Source organism: Helianthus annuus, chromosome 15, assembly GCF_002127325.2.
Source record: "Helianthus annuus cultivar XRQ/B chromosome 15, HanXRQr2.0-SUNRISE, whole genome shotgun sequence".
NCBI lineage: Eukaryota > Viridiplantae > Streptophyta > Magnoliopsida > Asterales > Asteraceae > Helianthus > Helianthus annuus.
The window spans coordinates 156,766,314-156,785,415 of NC_035447.2; the positions used below are offsets into that span (position 1 = coordinate 156,766,314).

General features: G+C 37.1%; 1 protein-coding gene and 1 long non-coding RNA gene across 2 annotated transcripts; one reads left to right on the forward strand and one right to left on the reverse strand.

The window, feature by feature from the left end:
* Positions 1–238: 238 nt before the first annotated feature.
* Positions 239–1,601, reverse strand: LOC110912848 (chlorophyll a-b binding protein 13, chloroplastic). The gene is made up of 2 exons (XM_022157665.2): positions 1,413–1,601; positions 239–1,065 (listed from the first exon to the last, which is right to left on the reverse strand). The coding sequence occupies exons 1-2, from the start codon at positions 1,533–1,535 to the stop codon at positions 394–396; spliced, it is 795 nt and encodes a 264-aa protein (XP_022013357.1). The 5' UTR covers positions 1,536–1,601; the 3' UTR covers positions 239–393.
* A 477-nt stretch (positions 1,602–2,078) lies between these two features.
* On the forward strand, positions 2,079–2,741 carry LOC118487283. Its single transcript, XR_004881208.1, has 2 exons — positions 2,079–2,305; positions 2,553–2,741. It is a non-coding gene; the product is annotated as an uncharacterized LOC118487283 (long non-coding RNA).
* The last annotated feature ends 16,361 nt before the right edge of the window (positions 2,742–19,102 follow it).

Sequence of the window (19,102 nt, forward strand, 5' to 3'; positions counted from 1 at the left end):
CAAATATTTTTTCTCTCTCCTTTTCAATTAAATCATATTTTTATACCTTTATCATTACATTTTTCTCTCTCCTTCACTCATAACCACTTTCAATATATATTAAAAAATTATAGTGGGTGAACAGTGTCCCCCAAATATACAGATAAACAGTAACATTTTCTCCCTCCTCTACTCACAACCACTTTTTATACTCTTTATATTTTAAAAAACCCACACACAGATTTTGATTTACAGGATGTGAATGCTCCACGCACCAGTGCTTTTTATTTTTTATTATTTCAATTCATGAAATTGACCAAATAAACACCATAATATATATAACTAACTTATAATAATCTACACAATTTTTACCACAAACTTGAGGTTACAACAACAATGCAAAGGCTAATAAGTCTAAGAGCCAGGCACAAACTTTGTGGCGTAGACCCATGCATTGTTAGCCACAGGGTTGTCCAAATGGTCCAAAAGGTTCTCCAATGGGCCTTTGCCTGTCACTATTGCTTGCACAAAGAACCCAAACATGGAAAACATAGCCAATCTTCCATTCTTGATCTCTTTCACCTTCAACTCTGCGAAGGTCACCGGGTCATCCGCTAGTCCCAACGGGTCAAAATATTGCCCACCTGGATACAGATTGTTACCATCTCCAACCCCCTCAAGCCCGTTAATACGGAACCCCTCAACAAGGCCCATCAGGACTACCTGGAACCCGAGAACTGCCAATATGCTCTGAGCATGGACAAGGTTCGGGTTCCCAAGGTAGTCCAGACCACCTTCAGAGAAAATCTGGGCGCCGGCCTTGAACCAAACTGGCTCCTTGAAATCCACTTTCACCCACTTTTCAAGCACCTCGGGTGTGATGCACCCCAGGGCACCAAGCATGGCCCATCGTCCATGGATGACCTCAAGAGCCCGATTCTTGGCAAAAGCCTCGGGATCAGCTGACAAACCTGCTGTGTCCCAACCATAGTCACCCGGGAATTCACCCGTCAAGTAAGATGGGGTCTGAGCCGAGAAGGGTCCCAAGTACTTCACACGGTCAGGTCCATACCACAAGTCATTTCCCTGATAAAACAATTAAACCAACAGATTAGTGGATTGAAAGTTTTGTCTGCAAGAGTGTCCCGCTGATCCCGTGACCAGAATTAGTTAGATTTTTTTTACAAAAAACCGAGTTTAGAAAAAGAAATATACGAGTTTAATATTTTTTTTAGATCCAGGGGTTAAGAGTGTCTGCTAACCCCGATCGTTGTTAGATTTATATATATAATTTTAAGGTTTTTTTTTTAAAGAAAAACACGAGTCAAACCTAATTGTAAACGGTAGAAAAAAGACCTTATGATAGTTCCAGTTCGGCTACTAAGTGTATACATAACCACTGAAAAATACTTTTTACAATATAAGAATCTTACCATGGTGTATTTGGCACTAGGCATAGAGACCATATCTCTTAAGGGGTTGAGGCTAGATGGTCTAGTTTGACCCAAGAAGGGTGTGGCTTGGACCACGGTGGTGGAGCTAGCAGCGGCAGCCATTGATGGAGGATTTCTTTGGTGGTTGAAACTTGAAAAGAGGAAGATGCAAGTGTTGTTGTCTGTTGGTGATGATGGGGAAGTTTATAGAAGAGGTGAGAAGTGACACGTGTATGGCTGAAGTTGGAAATATGGGAAGAACCAATAAGAGAGCTTCCAAAGATTTCTAATATCTGCAACTCTTATTATCCTATCCAATATACTTTTTGGAATCTTTTTCCATGCAATTCCTTAACCCATAAAAGTTCGTACAAACATTAAATTTTATTGAAGTATATGATAAAATTAAGAATATTGGATTTTAATAATTTCAACTATTCGGCGTTAGTCGGCAACAGTTTCAACTTCAAAAATAAACCATTGGCAGTCCCTAGGGGCGGACCCACGTTAAGCGGAACGGGGTCCCCGAACCCCAATCTTTTTTTAAAAAGTAGTAGAAACGGTATATAAAATTTTTTATGGGCCCCATAAAATAATTTAGTTGAACCCCATAACAATGAGAGTGAGTGCATTGGTAAAACCCCTTGTTTACACACAAAAGGTCCAGGGTTTAATACCTGTTTGTTTCATTTTTTTGTGTCTTTTATTTTTTTATCTTTTTTTAAATTCTGGGTATTTTAATACCCTTTCAAAAGAATCGGATCACACAGAACAGGCACAACGACTCTCTGTTTTCTCCTTCACACCATAGTCAAGAAACCCTCACCTTCTCCGCTTCCGGCCTCCCTTCTCCTCCGCCTCAGGCCTTCTCCTCCGGCTATCCGCCTCCACTGGTAAGTTCAATTTTGGTATATATTTAGTTGTTTAAGGTTTACTAATTTTGCTATGAATCTTTATATATATCTACAGAATTTTTTTTACTTCTGTAACTTGAATCTAGGGTTTAGGGTTTGCTATGAATTTTTTTTTTTTTTTACTTCTGTTACAATCTGTAACTTACAGAAGTTCATGTCTCAGAAGTTTTGTAACTTGAATTTTGTTATTATATAGTTGCTTATCTTCTTAAAACTTGAATTATAGGCCAAATTATGCAAGAATCATTGAAAAGAAAGTTTCATGGGATCCCGCCGAATGAAAACCAATTTTGTCTAATGATGTTAACCAAAGAGATGAAATTAGACGGGCGTATTTGAATAAAGATCCATGTTAACCGCAAGGTCATGTTTTTTCAAAACGAGATATTGGTGGTAGATTAAGACAATTTAATCCCGATTGGTTTAAGGAATTTGGATGTTGGTTAGAATATAGTATAAAATCGGATGTCGTATTTTGCATGGTTTGCTACTTGTTCAAAGAAAGTGGTCAAAAAGATGCATTTGTGATCGACGGATACAATGGTTGGAACAAAAAAGATAGATTGGGTATTCATGTAGGTAAGCCGAATAGTTTTCACAACAAAGCACTTAAAAAATGTGACGATTTGCGTAAAATCCAGTAACCCTTTAATTTATTAGTTGCATTTTTGGAAACTTCTGATAACCTAATAAAAAGAGTTAAACAAATTAATATAATCATGGGTTAAAAGTAATCATAGATTAACTAAAAATTATAATGTCTAAATGCCATTCAAGTATATAATTTACTAACATAATAATTTGAAAGAGATAATATAATTTGTTTAATATATTAGTAAATTGGTTTTAATGTTTTATTTAGTTTGAAATTCAATAACACTCCCTCAATGTAACACACAACCCTCGTCGTTTTATTTCTTCCCGCATAACCCCCACTCGAGTCTGACTCAAAAGTTTCAAGTTTGATTCTAGAGATTGAACAAGTTTCAACTGCCTGGCGTCGTGGGTAAATATGATTTCTATAATACCGATATCAGTACTAATGTTTAGTCGGTATTAGTTCGTTTCACGGCCAGGTTAGCCCAAAAAGATGTCGGCATGTCTTTAAAATCAATTGACAACCATAAAAAATTATTGATACCGGTTCTGATAATATTGATACCTCGATCAGTATTGGTTCGGTTTGTTACTATACCGAACAAAAACCATAAAAGGAATACCGATACCAGAACCGATAGAATAAGTACCGATATTATTCAGTTAGACCCTATAAAATAATTAAAATTGTTTGGTTACGATTTATGGAAACACAATTTTGATATGTATAATATGCCAATATTATCCATCAAAAAATTCATTGATAATGTCAGCACTTATTTAAGTTTAATAAGCATGTTGTTACATGTTACAATTCTATAATTTTGTAAGCCTAAAAAAATTATTTTTATTTGTCTTGTTACATCACCGTTCATACATGACAAGTTATATACAAAGAATGGGCTATAAATAAGTCATTCGCATCACCCTTTTCGATAAAAACCATGAAAATGGCAAACCAAAAATCATTGTTTCTAATAGTTTTGACAACAATCGTGATTTCGGGTATACTCATCCAAGTGAAAGCTTATTCAAGTTCTTATTGTGGTGCTTGGACCCGGTGCGAGGACAAACCATATATTGCCTTCAGAATGCCCCTCCAACGACTACGACCCCCAGGCTAAAGTTTGTCGTACCGACTGCTATTCTCCTATATGCAAAGCCGAATGCAAACGAAAACGAACTTTTACATATATTTTACTTTAGTTTCTTATATATATATAGGGTAGAGATCCTAAAAGACGTCCACCCTATTTGAGAAACTTGAGAAACAATCTGAACCACACATTTTCCCTAAGCAAAAAATACAAAAAAAAAGGTGAAAAAAATGCAATTTTTTTTTTTTTGGAAAAATCACAACTTTTTCTTTAAGGATTTAATTTTTTTTTTTAAATTTAGATTTATATACATGTGTATATTGTTAATCTTTTAACTATACATATATGTATATTGTCAATTATACAGAAACGGGATCAGGAGAAAACGGTAGAAAGTGTGAGAACGGTGAGAACGTTTCCTGTCCTAACACGTGTCACGCCGCTTAGAGAAATGCGGAGGGGCTTTTTTGTCCTTTCATATTTCTTTTTTATTAACGTGTGTCCCTTTATCTTTCCATCTTTTTGGCGTTTATTAAATACGCGACATTTTTATTGTTCTTAGATCAGAACTATAGTAAACATTTTGGCGTTTTAAGTATTTGTTTTGGCGTTTTTATTGATTTAAAAAACATCAGTAATGTTCTTTGATTTTTATAATATTAAGTGTTTTGCCATCTAGGATACAGGCGTATAATGTGACAGGCAATTATGGCGTTTTGAAAAGATAAATAAGTTTCAATTTTCCATGTAGTGGCATTAATATAACTTTAATGTTTTTGGCAATAAATGATACCGTCTCTTTATTTTACTGTTTCTTTCGATTTTCATCTGTCAATTAGTGTTGATTTTTCCAGTAATACTTTGTTTGCGTTTTTGGCGTTTTATATAGCAACCTCGTACTTTGCTAGCATTCGTTCTCACACTATGAGGCGTTTTATACTCAATTTTTTAAAATAGCAGAGAATTAGATGGTAAACAACACAGAATTACATAACAAACAATAGATAATGAAAAAAAATTAAAAATTACAATCTAATTTCTCATTCAAATCTTCACTGTTATCAGCCTCTTCTACTTTAACTATTTTGGCGTTTTTGAACCTGTTTTTGAATGCCTTATGTAGATCCTTATTTTCCTACATAACGGCCGTCTTTAGAAGATGCTTATTTTTGTGGCATCCTTTATGGTGGGTGGATATATACTTGTTTGATGATATGTTGAACACCAACGCCTGCTCTAATGTATTGATCCCTTCATGCCATCAATATATCCATCAAGAACAAAGTGACATGATGCCATATCAGTGTCATCAGTCTCTTTGTCTTGAATATTTGTCCATCTCATTCAGCAAAAGATTATAGAGATACCCAACCCAGAGAAGAATCCATTCAGTGAAACTTCATTCAGATCAATACTCAATATAGCAGAATCGAGGTTTTGCATCTGTGGCTTTTTTAAGTATTTTTTTTTTTTTTGGCGTTTTTAAAATGAATGGTTTCTAGGGAATATGACGTTTGTTTCTGGTTTTGTGATAAGTTGTTTGTGCAGAGAAGTCTCTCTTTATAGGATGTTTATGACGCGTAGTTTAGGCGAGATTTTATTTACAATAAATGATATTAATAAAGTAGCCGTCTTTTCAGTTTTACTGTATATTTTTACTGTTTTTTTGTTCAGCTTTTTCAGGTTTGGCGCTTTTTGAATGGGTTTTAGTAGTTTTTTGCGTTTTTTTTCCATTTTTAGTTTTTTTTTTAATTAATACTTCTGTAAGTTACTTTCATTATAGTTTTGGAGTTTTTGGCGTTTTTACTCCATTTATGGCGTTTTCATATGCATTTTGACTGTTTTGGCGTTTAATTAAGATAATGTATTTTTTATTCTAAATTGAAAAATACATAGCAAACAACAGAAAAAGAAAATTAAAAAAAAAAAAATTTAATCTTCCAAATCTTCAGTGTCATCAGTCTCTTTCTTCTTTGTATCATGTTCGATGGTGGTTTGGCTTAGCCATGCTTGTATTTTTGTGGCCGTTTGGAAAGTCAAAATGACATGAGTTTTTTTTTTTTTAATATGTATCTTCAAACAACTCAGTAGTGTCATTCGTCTTTTCATGCCATTTAAATATTCATCAAGAACAAAACAATGAAAATCGCATAAGTTTGACCCCAGCATCTTTTTGTTTATGATTTTTCCATCTCATGCAGCAAAATGTTATTTGAGTCACAACACCTCATGGAAGAATGCATTATTCGACCCTTTGGCGTAGAACAATATTTTAAATATACAAGGAACGATTTTTGGCATTTTTGGCGTTTTACTGAGGAAATAGTGTATCTCAAAGAATCGTCGATCTTTTGGAATCTTTTTGGCGTTTTCTAAGATGAATGGTATATAGTAGAAAATATCGCGTTTTTGAGTAGTTGTGTTTGATGTTTTGGGAATTTTGGCGTTTGTAAGTTGAATGGTATATAGTAGAAAATATGGCGTTTCAGGTTCTGGGGGATGTGTTTTTATGTCTTGGATGTTTTTTGTTTATATAGCGATGTGATTTGGTCCGTATTGGCGTTTTATTCATCATTATGGCGTTTTGTTGTAGAGGTGTAAAGACGCTTTTACCCTTAATGATGCGCGTCCACGTAAGAAAATTGATGTTATTTATGAAAACGCCACCGCATCAATCTGGTCCATAGATTGTTTTAATCGGACGATCGATAAGCGTTCTCACCGTTCTCACACTTTCTACCGTTTTCTCCAAATCCCGACCCATTATACATATATGTATATACATGTTTAAAATTGAAAAAATATGTGTTATAAACCCTAAACCTTAAACCATAAACATTAAAGCTAAATCTTAATGCTAAACCCTAAACCCTAAATCTAAACCCTAATTCTAAACCCTAAAGCTAAACCCTAAAGCTAAACCCTAAAGCTAAACCCTAATGCTAAACCCTAAAGCTAAACCCTTAATGCTATACCCTAATGCAAACCCTAAAGCTAAAGCTAAACCCGAAAGTTAAAACTAAACCCTAATGCTAAACCCAAAAGCTAAACGTTAATGCTAAACCCTAAATACTATTGCTAAACCCTAAAGCTAAACCTTAAACCATAAAGCTAAACTCTAAACCCTAATGCTAAACCCTAAATACTAATGCTAAACCCTAAATAACACTTATTTTTCAATTTTAAACATGTATATACATATATGTATAATTGACAATATACATATATGTATAGTTAAATATTAACAATATACACATGTGTATAAATCCTAAAAAAAAATCCTTAAAGAAAAAGCTGCGATTTTCGAAAAAAAAAAATTTGCATTTTTTTCACCTTTTTTTTTTGCATTTTTTTGCTTAGGGAAAATGTGTGGTGCAGAATGATTCTCAAGTTTTTCAATTAGCCTACTATTTCTCAGATAAAGTATATATATATATATATATATATATATATATATATGTATGTATTTTACACAAATGCACTGTAAAGTAAGAGTTTGATATAACGACTATGTTATAAGTTTATGCTGCAATAGTAGCCTCGTTTATATGTTTAGTTATTGTTATTTGTTTATTGTGTTATTATAGATCGTAAGCCGAACTGCAATAGCCCGGGATCAGCATGCTATGACCCGCGTTTCATCGGTGGAGACGGCATTGTGTTTTATTTTCACGGCAAGGTTAATGAACATTTCAGCTTGATTTCCGTTGCCAACCTCCAAATCAACTGTCGATTTATCGGCCAGAGGGCCGTTCCAGGGACTTCACCTGGATCCAAGCCTTGGGTCTCCTCTTCAACTCCCACAGATTCTCTCTAGAAGCAACTAAATCCGCCTCATGGGATGGAGAAATCGACCACTTGAAGTTCTCCTACGAAGGAGATGTATCTTCGATTCGAGTAATGGTGCAGGGGAAGAGAAGCCAGATGGTCACATTGAATTGTTCCAACATAGGGTTGTTCCATGGAAATGGAATTGTTTGCAAGAAATGAGGGGTGAAGAAGATCTTTCATGAAATAAAATCATTATCAATGATTAATAAATCATTAGATTGATGTTCCATCAACTGTTTGGTGAAATCGCATTATATTTTTAATTACGTTACGTGTAACTTAAAAAAATTAGTTGTTTTATACTTTAAAGTGTCTTGTGATGAACATTGAACTATAAATTATAAGAAAACTCACCTTTAAGCAAAAGACACCGCAACAATATGAACATTTCTGAAATACGTATAGCAAAATATTTTAAACATTTTGTCATATTCACTAAGAGTAAAGGGTATGGGTGCCGGCTTAGCAGAGGCGAAGGTTTGTTGATGCCCGAGGGTGCACCCGTCCACCCCAATATTTCGGTTAGAAGTGTATAGGTTCTGATTTTTCGTCCGGAAATTTTAAAAATTATATAGGATCGCCTCCCCCCAATTATTTTTGCTAAATATTTATACAATATATAAATTAAAGTAAAATATGTTACAACTTTGTATATAAGTGATGGGTAGTTTTGTAAATATATTTTAACTCTTATTTGTTTAACTCTAGGTTACCCACCACACAATAAACTTAATCACAAATTTTTATGTTTAAGAATGGGTCCTTTGAATGAATGAAATTTTTTAGTTTTATTTGGAACTATTATTATTTGACTTGACCCGAATCGATAGCCGACCCGACCTGAAACATAAGTACATAACGATAGGAAAAAAAATTTGGGTCCCATCACTTTACGCCCCCTCGAAACTTTTGGTCAAGCTCCGCCACTGCGGCTTAGGCCCGGCCTGGCCCGGCGCCGGTCCCCCACACCGCCCCCCATAGGGTCGGCTCGTCCCATCCGTCTCCCATAAGCCGTTCTCGACGGGGCTCATTTCAAAAATCTAGCCGTTACAACGGCTACTTCATTTAATAAAAAAAATTCCCCCTTTTCTTTAAAACACACTCATTTTATACCATTTTCACCATTTTCTCTCCACTTTCAACCCAAAACACTCTCATTTTTATACCATTCTTTTATAAAAAAAATATCTTTTCATCCACAATGCCATCTAATTCTTGGTGGTCCTCGTCTTCGGAGGAGGAAGAGGAGATGTTTTACGCAAACGCCGTGCTAAGGGCGACGCAGATTCTTATGGAGGAAGAAGAGGAAGAGGAAGACGTCTCGTCTGAAAGCATTATTACCAGACGAATACGGATTAACAGAGACCGCAAAGGTTTATCACTAATAAATTTTATCATCCTTATTTCTTATTTCCTCGTATTTATATATTTTTTACGACAGGAGTGCACGGGAAATTGGTGAACGATTATTTTTCGGATGCACCCCTTTACAATGCCGAGATTTTCAGACGCAGGTTCCGAATGAGGCGCCGGGATCTACAAAAAATGGGTCATCATTGAACAACCGGCATGTGCGTTCACAACGAAGAGGTTGCGCCTTTGTATGTACGCTTGCATTTTGCTCCATAACATGATTATTGAAGACGAAGGTCGGGCGATTTGTGAGTATGATGAGAATGCATCTATCGGGAATACTGTCCCGGTAGATCCGACGCAAAAGGATTTAAAATCGTTCTCGCTAACCAACGACTTCATGCATGCAAACCTTCAACAGGATTTCGTAGAACATATATGGAACAATGCAAACGGCGGGGACGGTGACGAAGACGAAGACGATAGTGAGTAGTGTAATTTTTATAAAATTTTTAAATCTAGTCTTTTTTATAAATTTTAGGTAGTGTAATTTTTTTAGGTTATGTAATTTTTATTTATGTTATGCAATGGATTTTATTATCTTCTTTTGTGTCTTATTTTTATTTAAATTTTGAATTGTTTTTATAAAGTTAAACAAATAAAAAAGATAAACAATAAAAATTAAACAAGAAAAGTTAAACAAATAAAATAAATTAAACAATAAAATTAATGTGGGGTAGCCTCATCCTCCACCCCCTCAAAATGCAAGGAGGTCCATCCTCCATGGGATGGTGATGTGGCGCCTACGTGGCACCCCATCATCATGGGGATGGGACTCTTCGTACCTTCTAGTCTAACTAGCCCTTAATCTACCGGTTCAAAGCTCTTAATCTTCCGGTACTATTTCTTCTTCGTTGTCACTGACCTAACCTACAGGTAAGCTGACAGAGTGACATCAACCAACGACACGCCACTTTAGACCTATTCAACTGTAACACCTTGTAAAATCACGACCAATATTATAAAGACACGTGTCATGGAAGGTAAACGTGTTATAAACTCGGATCAAGTTGAAAGATATCTGAAGGGATTAAAGGTGTCAACATGTTTAAATTATTACCTCTGAGTGACCTTTTAACGAACCCAAAAACATTGTAACAATTATATATTTTGATATCAAAGATAACGGATATTAATCTTGTGGAATTTCGATGTATACAAGATTCCAAGGCAACACAAATGCATGGAATACATTATGAATGATGCAGACCTGAAATTGAGGGCCCTTACTACTGATAATGACCAGAGACTCAAGGTATTATAGGTTGCATGATCAAATGTCAAAAGTTCTCAAAATTTTTGTCTTCTGACCGAATCTTACGGACCGCAAAGAGACCACCTTACGGACGGCAAGGTGGCTGATCTGGGCTATAAAGATTAAAAAGCGGATACGGACCGTAAGGCCCTTAGCTTACGGTCCGTAAGACCTGTAACTAGGTAGAAAATGGACAGCTGCCTGTTCAACCTGTTCCACCGCCTTAGATGTATGGTTTTCGAATTCAGGGGCTGCACTAGTGGTATTTCATGCATAGGGGACACCTGGGATGATCAGGAAACATGTGTAGACCTTGTTGGATTGATCTTGTTGCATCTAAATCTCTATATAAGGACCTTATGTTGCAACCATGGACTTGCTCATTCACAAAATGATTCTAAACTTATTCTCTGGAGCTCTCTGGACTTCAAGCAAGATTTCTTAAGCTTCTAATTCGTGCTAAGAGCTTTTGTAAGCGTTCTTAGTTTCTCTAATTCATGTTTTATTAGCCTAATGACCAAAAGTCAAAGCCGTCATAATTAAGCTTTGAGTTAGTGATTAATCACTAATGGTCCAGTCATTTTTCGAATTGAAAGTGGATATGAGTTGGTAATTATGTGGGTAATAGACCCTTAAAAGGGCACCCTCTGATTTCCACTCTAACTAGGTCAATTGTCGGGTCAAACTTAATATTAAAAAGTCAACAGAAAGCTTTTTGGCAAATAAACTCATAATTAACAATGTAGAAGCCATGAAACCTGTTTTAACACTTATATAACTTGGTAATTAATGTAAGAACATGTCTAAGCATGTTCAACCCGACGATTTTGAGTTTAGGCTCGGTTCGGAACCGAAAGTCGCAAAAGTAGACTTTTGCTTTGACTTTCAGTTCTGACCCGATTTAGTTTAGTTTAGACATGCCTTAGAGTTCCATTAGGACCAGGTTATAGGTTAGTATAACCCTCTGAGGTTATACAACTTGGTTCCTAATTAATCCGATTTATTTGCACGTTTCCGTTAATTGCTTAAATGTTGACCATTATGCCCTCTTGACCTTAAGACGAGACTTTTGGAAATGTGAGAGGACAAAAACCTTTATTACTGATTTATAGACATGTCCTAAAAAATTTGACATCAGTTTGAGGTCTAAGTTAGGAGTTATGCTCAATATCGTAATTTGAAAGCTTTTTATTAATTAAACGGCATTATTAGCATAAAGCCTATCTAAACCCAAATTTTGACACCAAACTTTTTACCCACTGATGTAATATAATATTTTGGGATTTTTGAAGATTTTTGTTTATTTTTAAACTGAACACAACATAGGGTTCTTGCTTTAATTCAATAATTGTCGGTTATACCCTTTTTGCTAATAAAATGAGTTTTACATAACATTTTGATACCAAAATTTTTGCTACTGATTTTATATGATAAATAAAATATTTTGAACTTTATAAACTGATCAAAAACTTAGATTTCCTATTATAACCCGAAAATCGCTTAAAACCGACTTTTACGCGTTATAAACGCATAGTATGGGTTAAAACTATTTTAAACATATAAGACTTAGTACCTACTGATGTTTTAAGTAAATTTTTATACTTTAACAGTAAGCAAAAGTTTTGAACTCAGATTTCCAAATTTAACCTTTAAAGTTTATGTGAAATTACCAAAATGCCCCTACGGTGCATGGTTTGGTTATAAATGATAAATTTCACATATATGCAATACCCTACTGATATAACTTAATTAATTAGATATTTTTACTGATCATTTCAGACCTGAACCTCAGATTAATATTTAATCTCTCTTATAACCTTTAAAATGACCAAAATACCCCTACAGGGCTTAATTTGAGTTTAAATCCGTTTTGGGCATAATGGAAGGTATCCCACTGATATCGCAACATATTTAAGGCATATTAACTTAGGAAACCTGTTCATGACTCATTTGGTTACCCGTTACGCATTTATCGCGTTAGGTACGGTTTATGTAACTAGTTTGCATAAATTAATCAAAACGGGTCAAACCTTATCATTTTTATCCCAAAATCCAGAATGTGTTTAGTTTACCCATATTATACAAGTCTTCAAACTTGTCGGGTCTAAATCACATTCTATTCCGGTCTTCGCTTAATCTTGCGTTTTGGACTGTATACCTTTCTTTAAAACTAACCGGTCTAAGTTTAAACTTAAGTAAGACCCGTTAGGAATCTAATAGGTTAATTAAAACCTTCGTTCCAGATTTAGGAGACCAGTAAAAGATACTTGCACTTGCTGATTTGTACGGCTGGGATAAATTTGTATAATTTGCTCAGGTAAATACTTTTAACTTATTTTCCCTTATACGGGCTTGGGGTACGGTATATAAAATACCGCTTGGTCGGGTATTGAATTTTTAATCATATGAAGGTTAAATCATTGAGATAACCCGTTTATTCTGTTATGTTTGTTTTAAGCCTTTGAGGGGTTAATGACCATGTCCTGGGTATCCTCGGCTCATTCATTGAAACGGCCACGACTTAAGCACGGGGTGTAGGCATACACCTGCCGGTGCGTATGTAAAATTAATGTACCCGCCTGTTCGAGAATAACTCGCCGTGGGATATATTATGTGGTGTGTCTATTAATCTTTAACCCGGTATTCAGCCCTGGCTACTGAACGTATAATAAACATGTAATTCTTTAACAAGTTTATTTTTAAATAATTATCCCAAGTTATAAAAGATATTTGTGCCTTGTGCATTCAAATCAATTTTCTTAAACATTTTCAAAATGAGTCAGTTAATTGTATTTACCAGCGTAAACTGACGTATTTTCCGAAAAGGATAAAGTGCAGGTACTAGGCGGAATAGGCTGGCTACTCCTAGCATCAATAAAGAGTCTTGCAAGCTTAGATGTTTATGAATCTGTTGAACAATGTTCCTTTTAACCTTGATCCGCCTGTGGATCCCTTACAACCGTTTTTGTAATAATTGATATTACTTTCATTCGGTTTGTAATGTTATTATCTTTAGCTTGCGCTGTGTATTAAACTGTGATAAATTGTCTATGATGATATCAACTACGTCACAATACTCCCCACCGGGCCCACCGGTAAAACGGGGAAATATCGGGGTGTGACAGGTTGGTATCAGAGACAACATTGAGTAAATTAAACACTAGCCTTTTGTGTTTAATCTCAATGACATGGTTTACACATTCCTCGACTTCCGAGTCCAGACAAAGAACTTAGGACTAATCCTGATTCATTTTATTTTGCTCTTTATTGTTTTCCTTTGTTGTTTCTTTTGTTGTTTTGACAGGTTCAACAAAATGCCACCAAGGTTCCGAAGAGGAGGGCGAGGCAAGGCGCCATTCACCAGCCACAATCATGAGGCCGGGCCTTCCCACCGGCAAACTCTGTCTGTAACAATGAGAACAAGTCCTCAAGAGGATTGGAGGACATATTTGGAGCCCGCGAGGCGATCTGTCTTGCTAAGTTCATCACCCTCTTACCATCATTCTTTTGGGCTGCAATCGGAGAACGAGCCCAACGATTCGCACCACTCTTACCTACCATTGCAGCGGTCGGGGTCACACCGCGCGTTTCAAGACCCGACCCCATTTTTCCAGAGCCGGTTTAACCCGGCGAATCAGATTGAAGAACTGATGGGTCATAACTTATTGGGCCCCGAAGACCATTTCCCTGAAGCTCAGGACATGGAGATGGATGATGACCAGGATCCCGCCGAACCACCATCTAGGACACCGACTCACCCCATCGAGATTTCGGATGGGTCGTTTTTTCATGGATCACCTTATCGTGGTCCAGACAGCTATGAGGCAAGGTTTGCCCAATAAGACTGGGTGTTTACTCCCTCTTACAACCCGTCTCAGCAGCACCAACATCAGGATCCCTCGGAGGATTCACGTTTTGTAGTGGTCACTCCACCGCCACCACCGCCGCCAGAGCAGAAATCGCCTCCGGAGCCACCGAGGCGTAGGAGATCAGGAGCACGGATGTCCGTGCGAGGGGGATTCCATTTCAGCACCCCTCAGCATTCAAGTGGCAGTCATTACCCGCCACTATATGAAGACCCACAGATGGGTGGGCCTTCAAACCCCGTTTCCGAGGTGGACTCTACGCCAGTCGCACCGCCACCAGTAGGTTATGATAACCCAATTCCTTCATACGCCGGTGCAGCGGCGTACAACCCTTTTGAGCAGCCAGCCCATACTAACTACAACTACGCCGAAGTAGACCCATATCTTGTAGCGGTGAACTACAATGCTCTTCATCCTGAAGGGCCCTATGGAGCTCCCTGGCAGACTGGGTACCCGGCCTATGGGTACCAATACCCGCCACCTCCTCAACCTCCGCAGCATTAGCAGCCGCTGTAGCCGCCACTGATACCGCCACCGCAGCAACAGGAGATTCTTCAAAGGTTGAGCCAGGTGGAACGGGAGGTTCAAGAAGAGCGTAGGAACCACCGGAGATTTCTCAAAGGTCTGGCGAATCTAATCAAGGGAAAGAAGAAAAGGGATTTTTGAAGATTCCTCATTTATTTATTTGTATTATAATTTCCTTGTTTCAATCAAGTCCCAGCGTGGACATCTATTATGTATCCAGTCCCTGCGAGGACTTGCATTTTCATTTTTGCCCCTGCGTGGGCAAGTTATTTCTATTAAAGTCCCGTTTAGGGCATTTATGTACTCTTTTTATTTAATTATGGAATGTGTAAAATTTAAAATTTCAATTATCATTATATGAATGAAAATAATATATGAAATAAAATAAAATATCATTCCTTTTAAAGATTAATCTGCCATTATATATTAAAGAAAATCTTGAAGTCAAAACCTAGCTATGTGTCGTATTAAGACAGGGCCATGATGGTAATTCCTTGTAAGATTCAAAATCCTTGTTAACATCTGAAAACATGTTAACACTCCTGACAAATGTGATTCGATAAAATCACATAAGTCATCCTTATATTGGATCCTTCCAATTCCTTTCTTATTTTAAACATCCATTAGTGATGTAATGTCTGCGGGCCATAATTATTGTCATAATAAGACAAAAAACAGTTGTAGTCTATAACTCCCTGTCAAGAAAGGTAATGAACTATGATTCAATACCTTAAAGCCTCGATCATATAAGATCATGGCTTATAGTTTAAATTGTCCCTGTGACCTGGCCTTATGTGCCATTATAATATATTAATAAATTATTACTGAGGATAATTATAATCCTGAATGAATATGCTTAATTAAATTAACCAATATGGTTTATTAATACCATGGTTAATAAAATTATCAAGATGATAATCCTGTTATGGAATTCTGAATGAATCATTATTATTATTTTATGTAGCAATCAAGCTACATGGCTGGGTCAGACGAAGTCAACAGTCACCCAAGGGAGAATCATGACACTTCCAGAGTTAATGTAGCAGGTGCGGAATTGCAGGAATTAATAGATAATGTTGTTACACGAGCTCTTGACAGATAGTTCAATGAATCTAGTGGTACCCATGTCAGAACTCAGTCTGTACCACACTCAAAACCACCCTCAAAGACTCATACTCGCAAGAGTGAATCTCATCATTCATCGAACCAAAGGAGTATCCCATCTAAGAAGATTGAGCTCAAACAAGAACCACGTGTTAAGGGCTGTTCTTATAAGTATTTCGTCTCCTGCAAGCCTAGAGACTTCACAGGGGAGAAAGGAGCCATCGATTGTATGACTTGGCTCGATGAAATGGACACTGTGGTTGATATTCGTGGTTGTGCAGAGCAAGACGTCGTGAAGTTTGTGTCACAATCATTTAAAGGAGAAGCTCTAGCGTGGTGGAGGTCATTGATTAAGGCTACTGGGAAGATCCCGTTGTATAATCTGTCTTGGGATCAGTTTGTCGCGTTGATCAAAGAGAATTTCTGTCCTCAACATGAAGTTAAGAAGATCGAGACTGATTTTATGACATTGGTTATGAAGAACTTGGACTGTCAGGCATATCTCACGAGTTTTAACGCTATGTCTCGATTGGTTCCATACTTGGTGACACCGGAACCAAAACGTATAGCTCGTTTCATTGGGGGTTTAGCCCCGGAGATCAAAGCTAGTGTGAAAGCATCGCGGCCTGCCTCATTTAGGTCAGTAGCTGATTTGTCATTATCTCTTACCCTTGATGCGGTCACGCAGAGATCGCTTAGGAATTCTGATGCTGGGAAGAGAAAGCGTGAGGATGATAACTCACACCGTTCAGACAAGAAGCACAAGGGGAACTCTGGCCACAAGAAGAGTTCAGGATTCAAGAAAGATGACCAACAGTCAGGTGAGAAGCCCATATGCAAGACCTGCAAGAAGCGCCATATGGGAATGTGCAGGTATGAATCAAAATCCCAATCGCAGCCTAGGGCTTGTGGGATCTGTAAGTCTTTCGAGCATAAGACGTTGGATTGCAAGAAGATTAACGATGCAACTTGTTACAACTGTAACCAGAAAGGGCATATCAAGTCTAATTGCCCAAAGTATGCCAAGAAAGCTGAGGAAGGTAAAAAGACCAATGCTAGGGTCTTTCAGATGAATGCACAAGAGGCCATTCAGAACGACAACATGATAACAGGTACCTTTCTTATCAATGATGTTTATGCAAGGGTATTATTTGATTCGGGTGCAGATAAGTCGTTTGTTGACAATAAGTTTTGTAAGTTGTTAAATCTGCCTGTTAGAACCCTAAGCATAAAGTATGAAGTAGAATTAGCCGATGGTACCATAGAAACTGCTTCAACCGTGTTAGATGGATGTTTCATATCCATTAGGAACCACTCTTTTCCATTGTCTTTGCTTCCTTTGAAACTAGCTAGATTCGACATAGTAATAGGCATGGATTGGTTATCTCATAACCAAGCTCAGATCGTTTGTGACAAGAAAAAATTGGTTATCAAGACTCCGTATGGTGAGCCACTTACCATACAAGGAGATACTCAGTATGGGTTGCCTAAGCAAGTGTCTATGCTTAAGGCATCAAGGTGTATGAAGAAAGGTTGTGTCATTTATATGGCGCAAGTGACTAATGATGAACCAAAGCCCAAGGTTGAAGACATCCCCGTTATTTCTGAATATCCAGAAGTATTCCCTGAAGAACTACCTGGTTTACCCCCAGATAGGCAAGTAGAGTTCAGAATTGACATCATTCCTGTAGCAGCACCTATTGCAAGAGCACCTTTCCGGTTGGCCCCAACTGAGATGAAAGAGTTGAGAACTCAGTTGGATGATTTGTTAGCAAAAGGATTTATTAGGCCTAGCTCATCTCCTTGGGGAGCACCAATCCTGTTTGTGAAGAAAAAGGATGGATCAATGCATTTATGCATCGATTATCGAGAGTTGAACAAGGTTACAATCAAGAACAGATATCCATTACCCAGGATCGACGACCTGTTCGATCAACTGCAAGGGCTAGTTACTTCTCCAAGATTGATTTAAGGTCAGGCTTGTCACACCCCGAAATATCAGAGCTGGCGTGACTGGACTGGTATCTTCATTGCACAGCGGAAGCAATTAAGCTAAGACTTCTAGAAAATGAACGCCGCTAAGTACTCGAATTCCCATGGGTTCTCCTATTCCAACCGTGCCATATCTTTGAAAAGTAACCTGAGAAAGAACATGCGAAAAAGTCAACATAAAGTTGAGCGAGTTCATAGTTTGTTTTGAAAAGATTTAAAATAAATATTTTTGATAACCGGCTTTAAAGTTTTTGAGAAAATATAGTAAAATTATTTTCTTGGCATGATATATGAAAAACTGTGAGTCTAGCCCACAATAGTCTTTGTGCATTGCACGAGAGAGAGTGGGCCGAGTCCAAACGAACCTTTATAAGCAGGATCAGCGCGTCCTCTTACTTAGGTATAATTTGAAAAACGTTACCAAAGTTTGTAAATCCATGTATTTGTAAGTTTACATCAAATGAATCTTAAAAACATTTGAAAGTTCAGTTTATAAGTAGGTATGTAATGCGTCTATGAACATGTTGATCATTAATGTGTAGCTAAGACATTAATATGTGTGCCGACATAGGAAGCACTCAACCCGGTAGACGATTTAAGTGTCGATTCACTTCGACAGGGACACAAAAGCACTCTAAGTGGCCGCACAAGGACCGTGAGTGGGGCTCGCCTGTACCCGATAGATCTACCCCCTGTTCCGTGGTCCTTAAAAAGATTAATGGTGCCTAAGTTAGCGCCTATTCGCACGTGATCCAAGAGTTCATTCCATAGCTTAATCATACCCTAGTTAATATGTATTTCAAAAGAAAAAGGGGGACATAAACCCATTGGGTTGTCTCGTTGTTCGTACGCAGAACAACCCAGTCCCGTTGTAGTAACTAGGACATTCCTGTCACTAGTCATGAAAATCATGCACGTTTTGTAAAACCGGTATGTTTGTATAAATTGTTCGTAAACCATTCGAGTTTGTTGAAATTTAATTTCAAATTGGTTTAGAAATGTGAGTTTTCGTTCATCGAAATATAGTTTAACTTTGCAAAACTTTGCATGTCTTTCCACCCCCGAAAACATTTATAAAAATGTAAAACAGTAAAAA

Bases quoted from the DNA above. Each gene is read 5' to 3' on its own strand.
- LOC110912848 (XM_022157665.2), bottom strand. From the start codon at position 1,535: ATGGCTGCCGCTGCTAGCTCCACCACCGTGGTCCAAGCCACACCCTTC. The intron at 1,066-1,412 runs GTAAGATTCTTA...TTGTTTTATCAG, and splicing joins CTAGTGCCAAATACACCATG to GGAAATGACTTGTGGTATGG.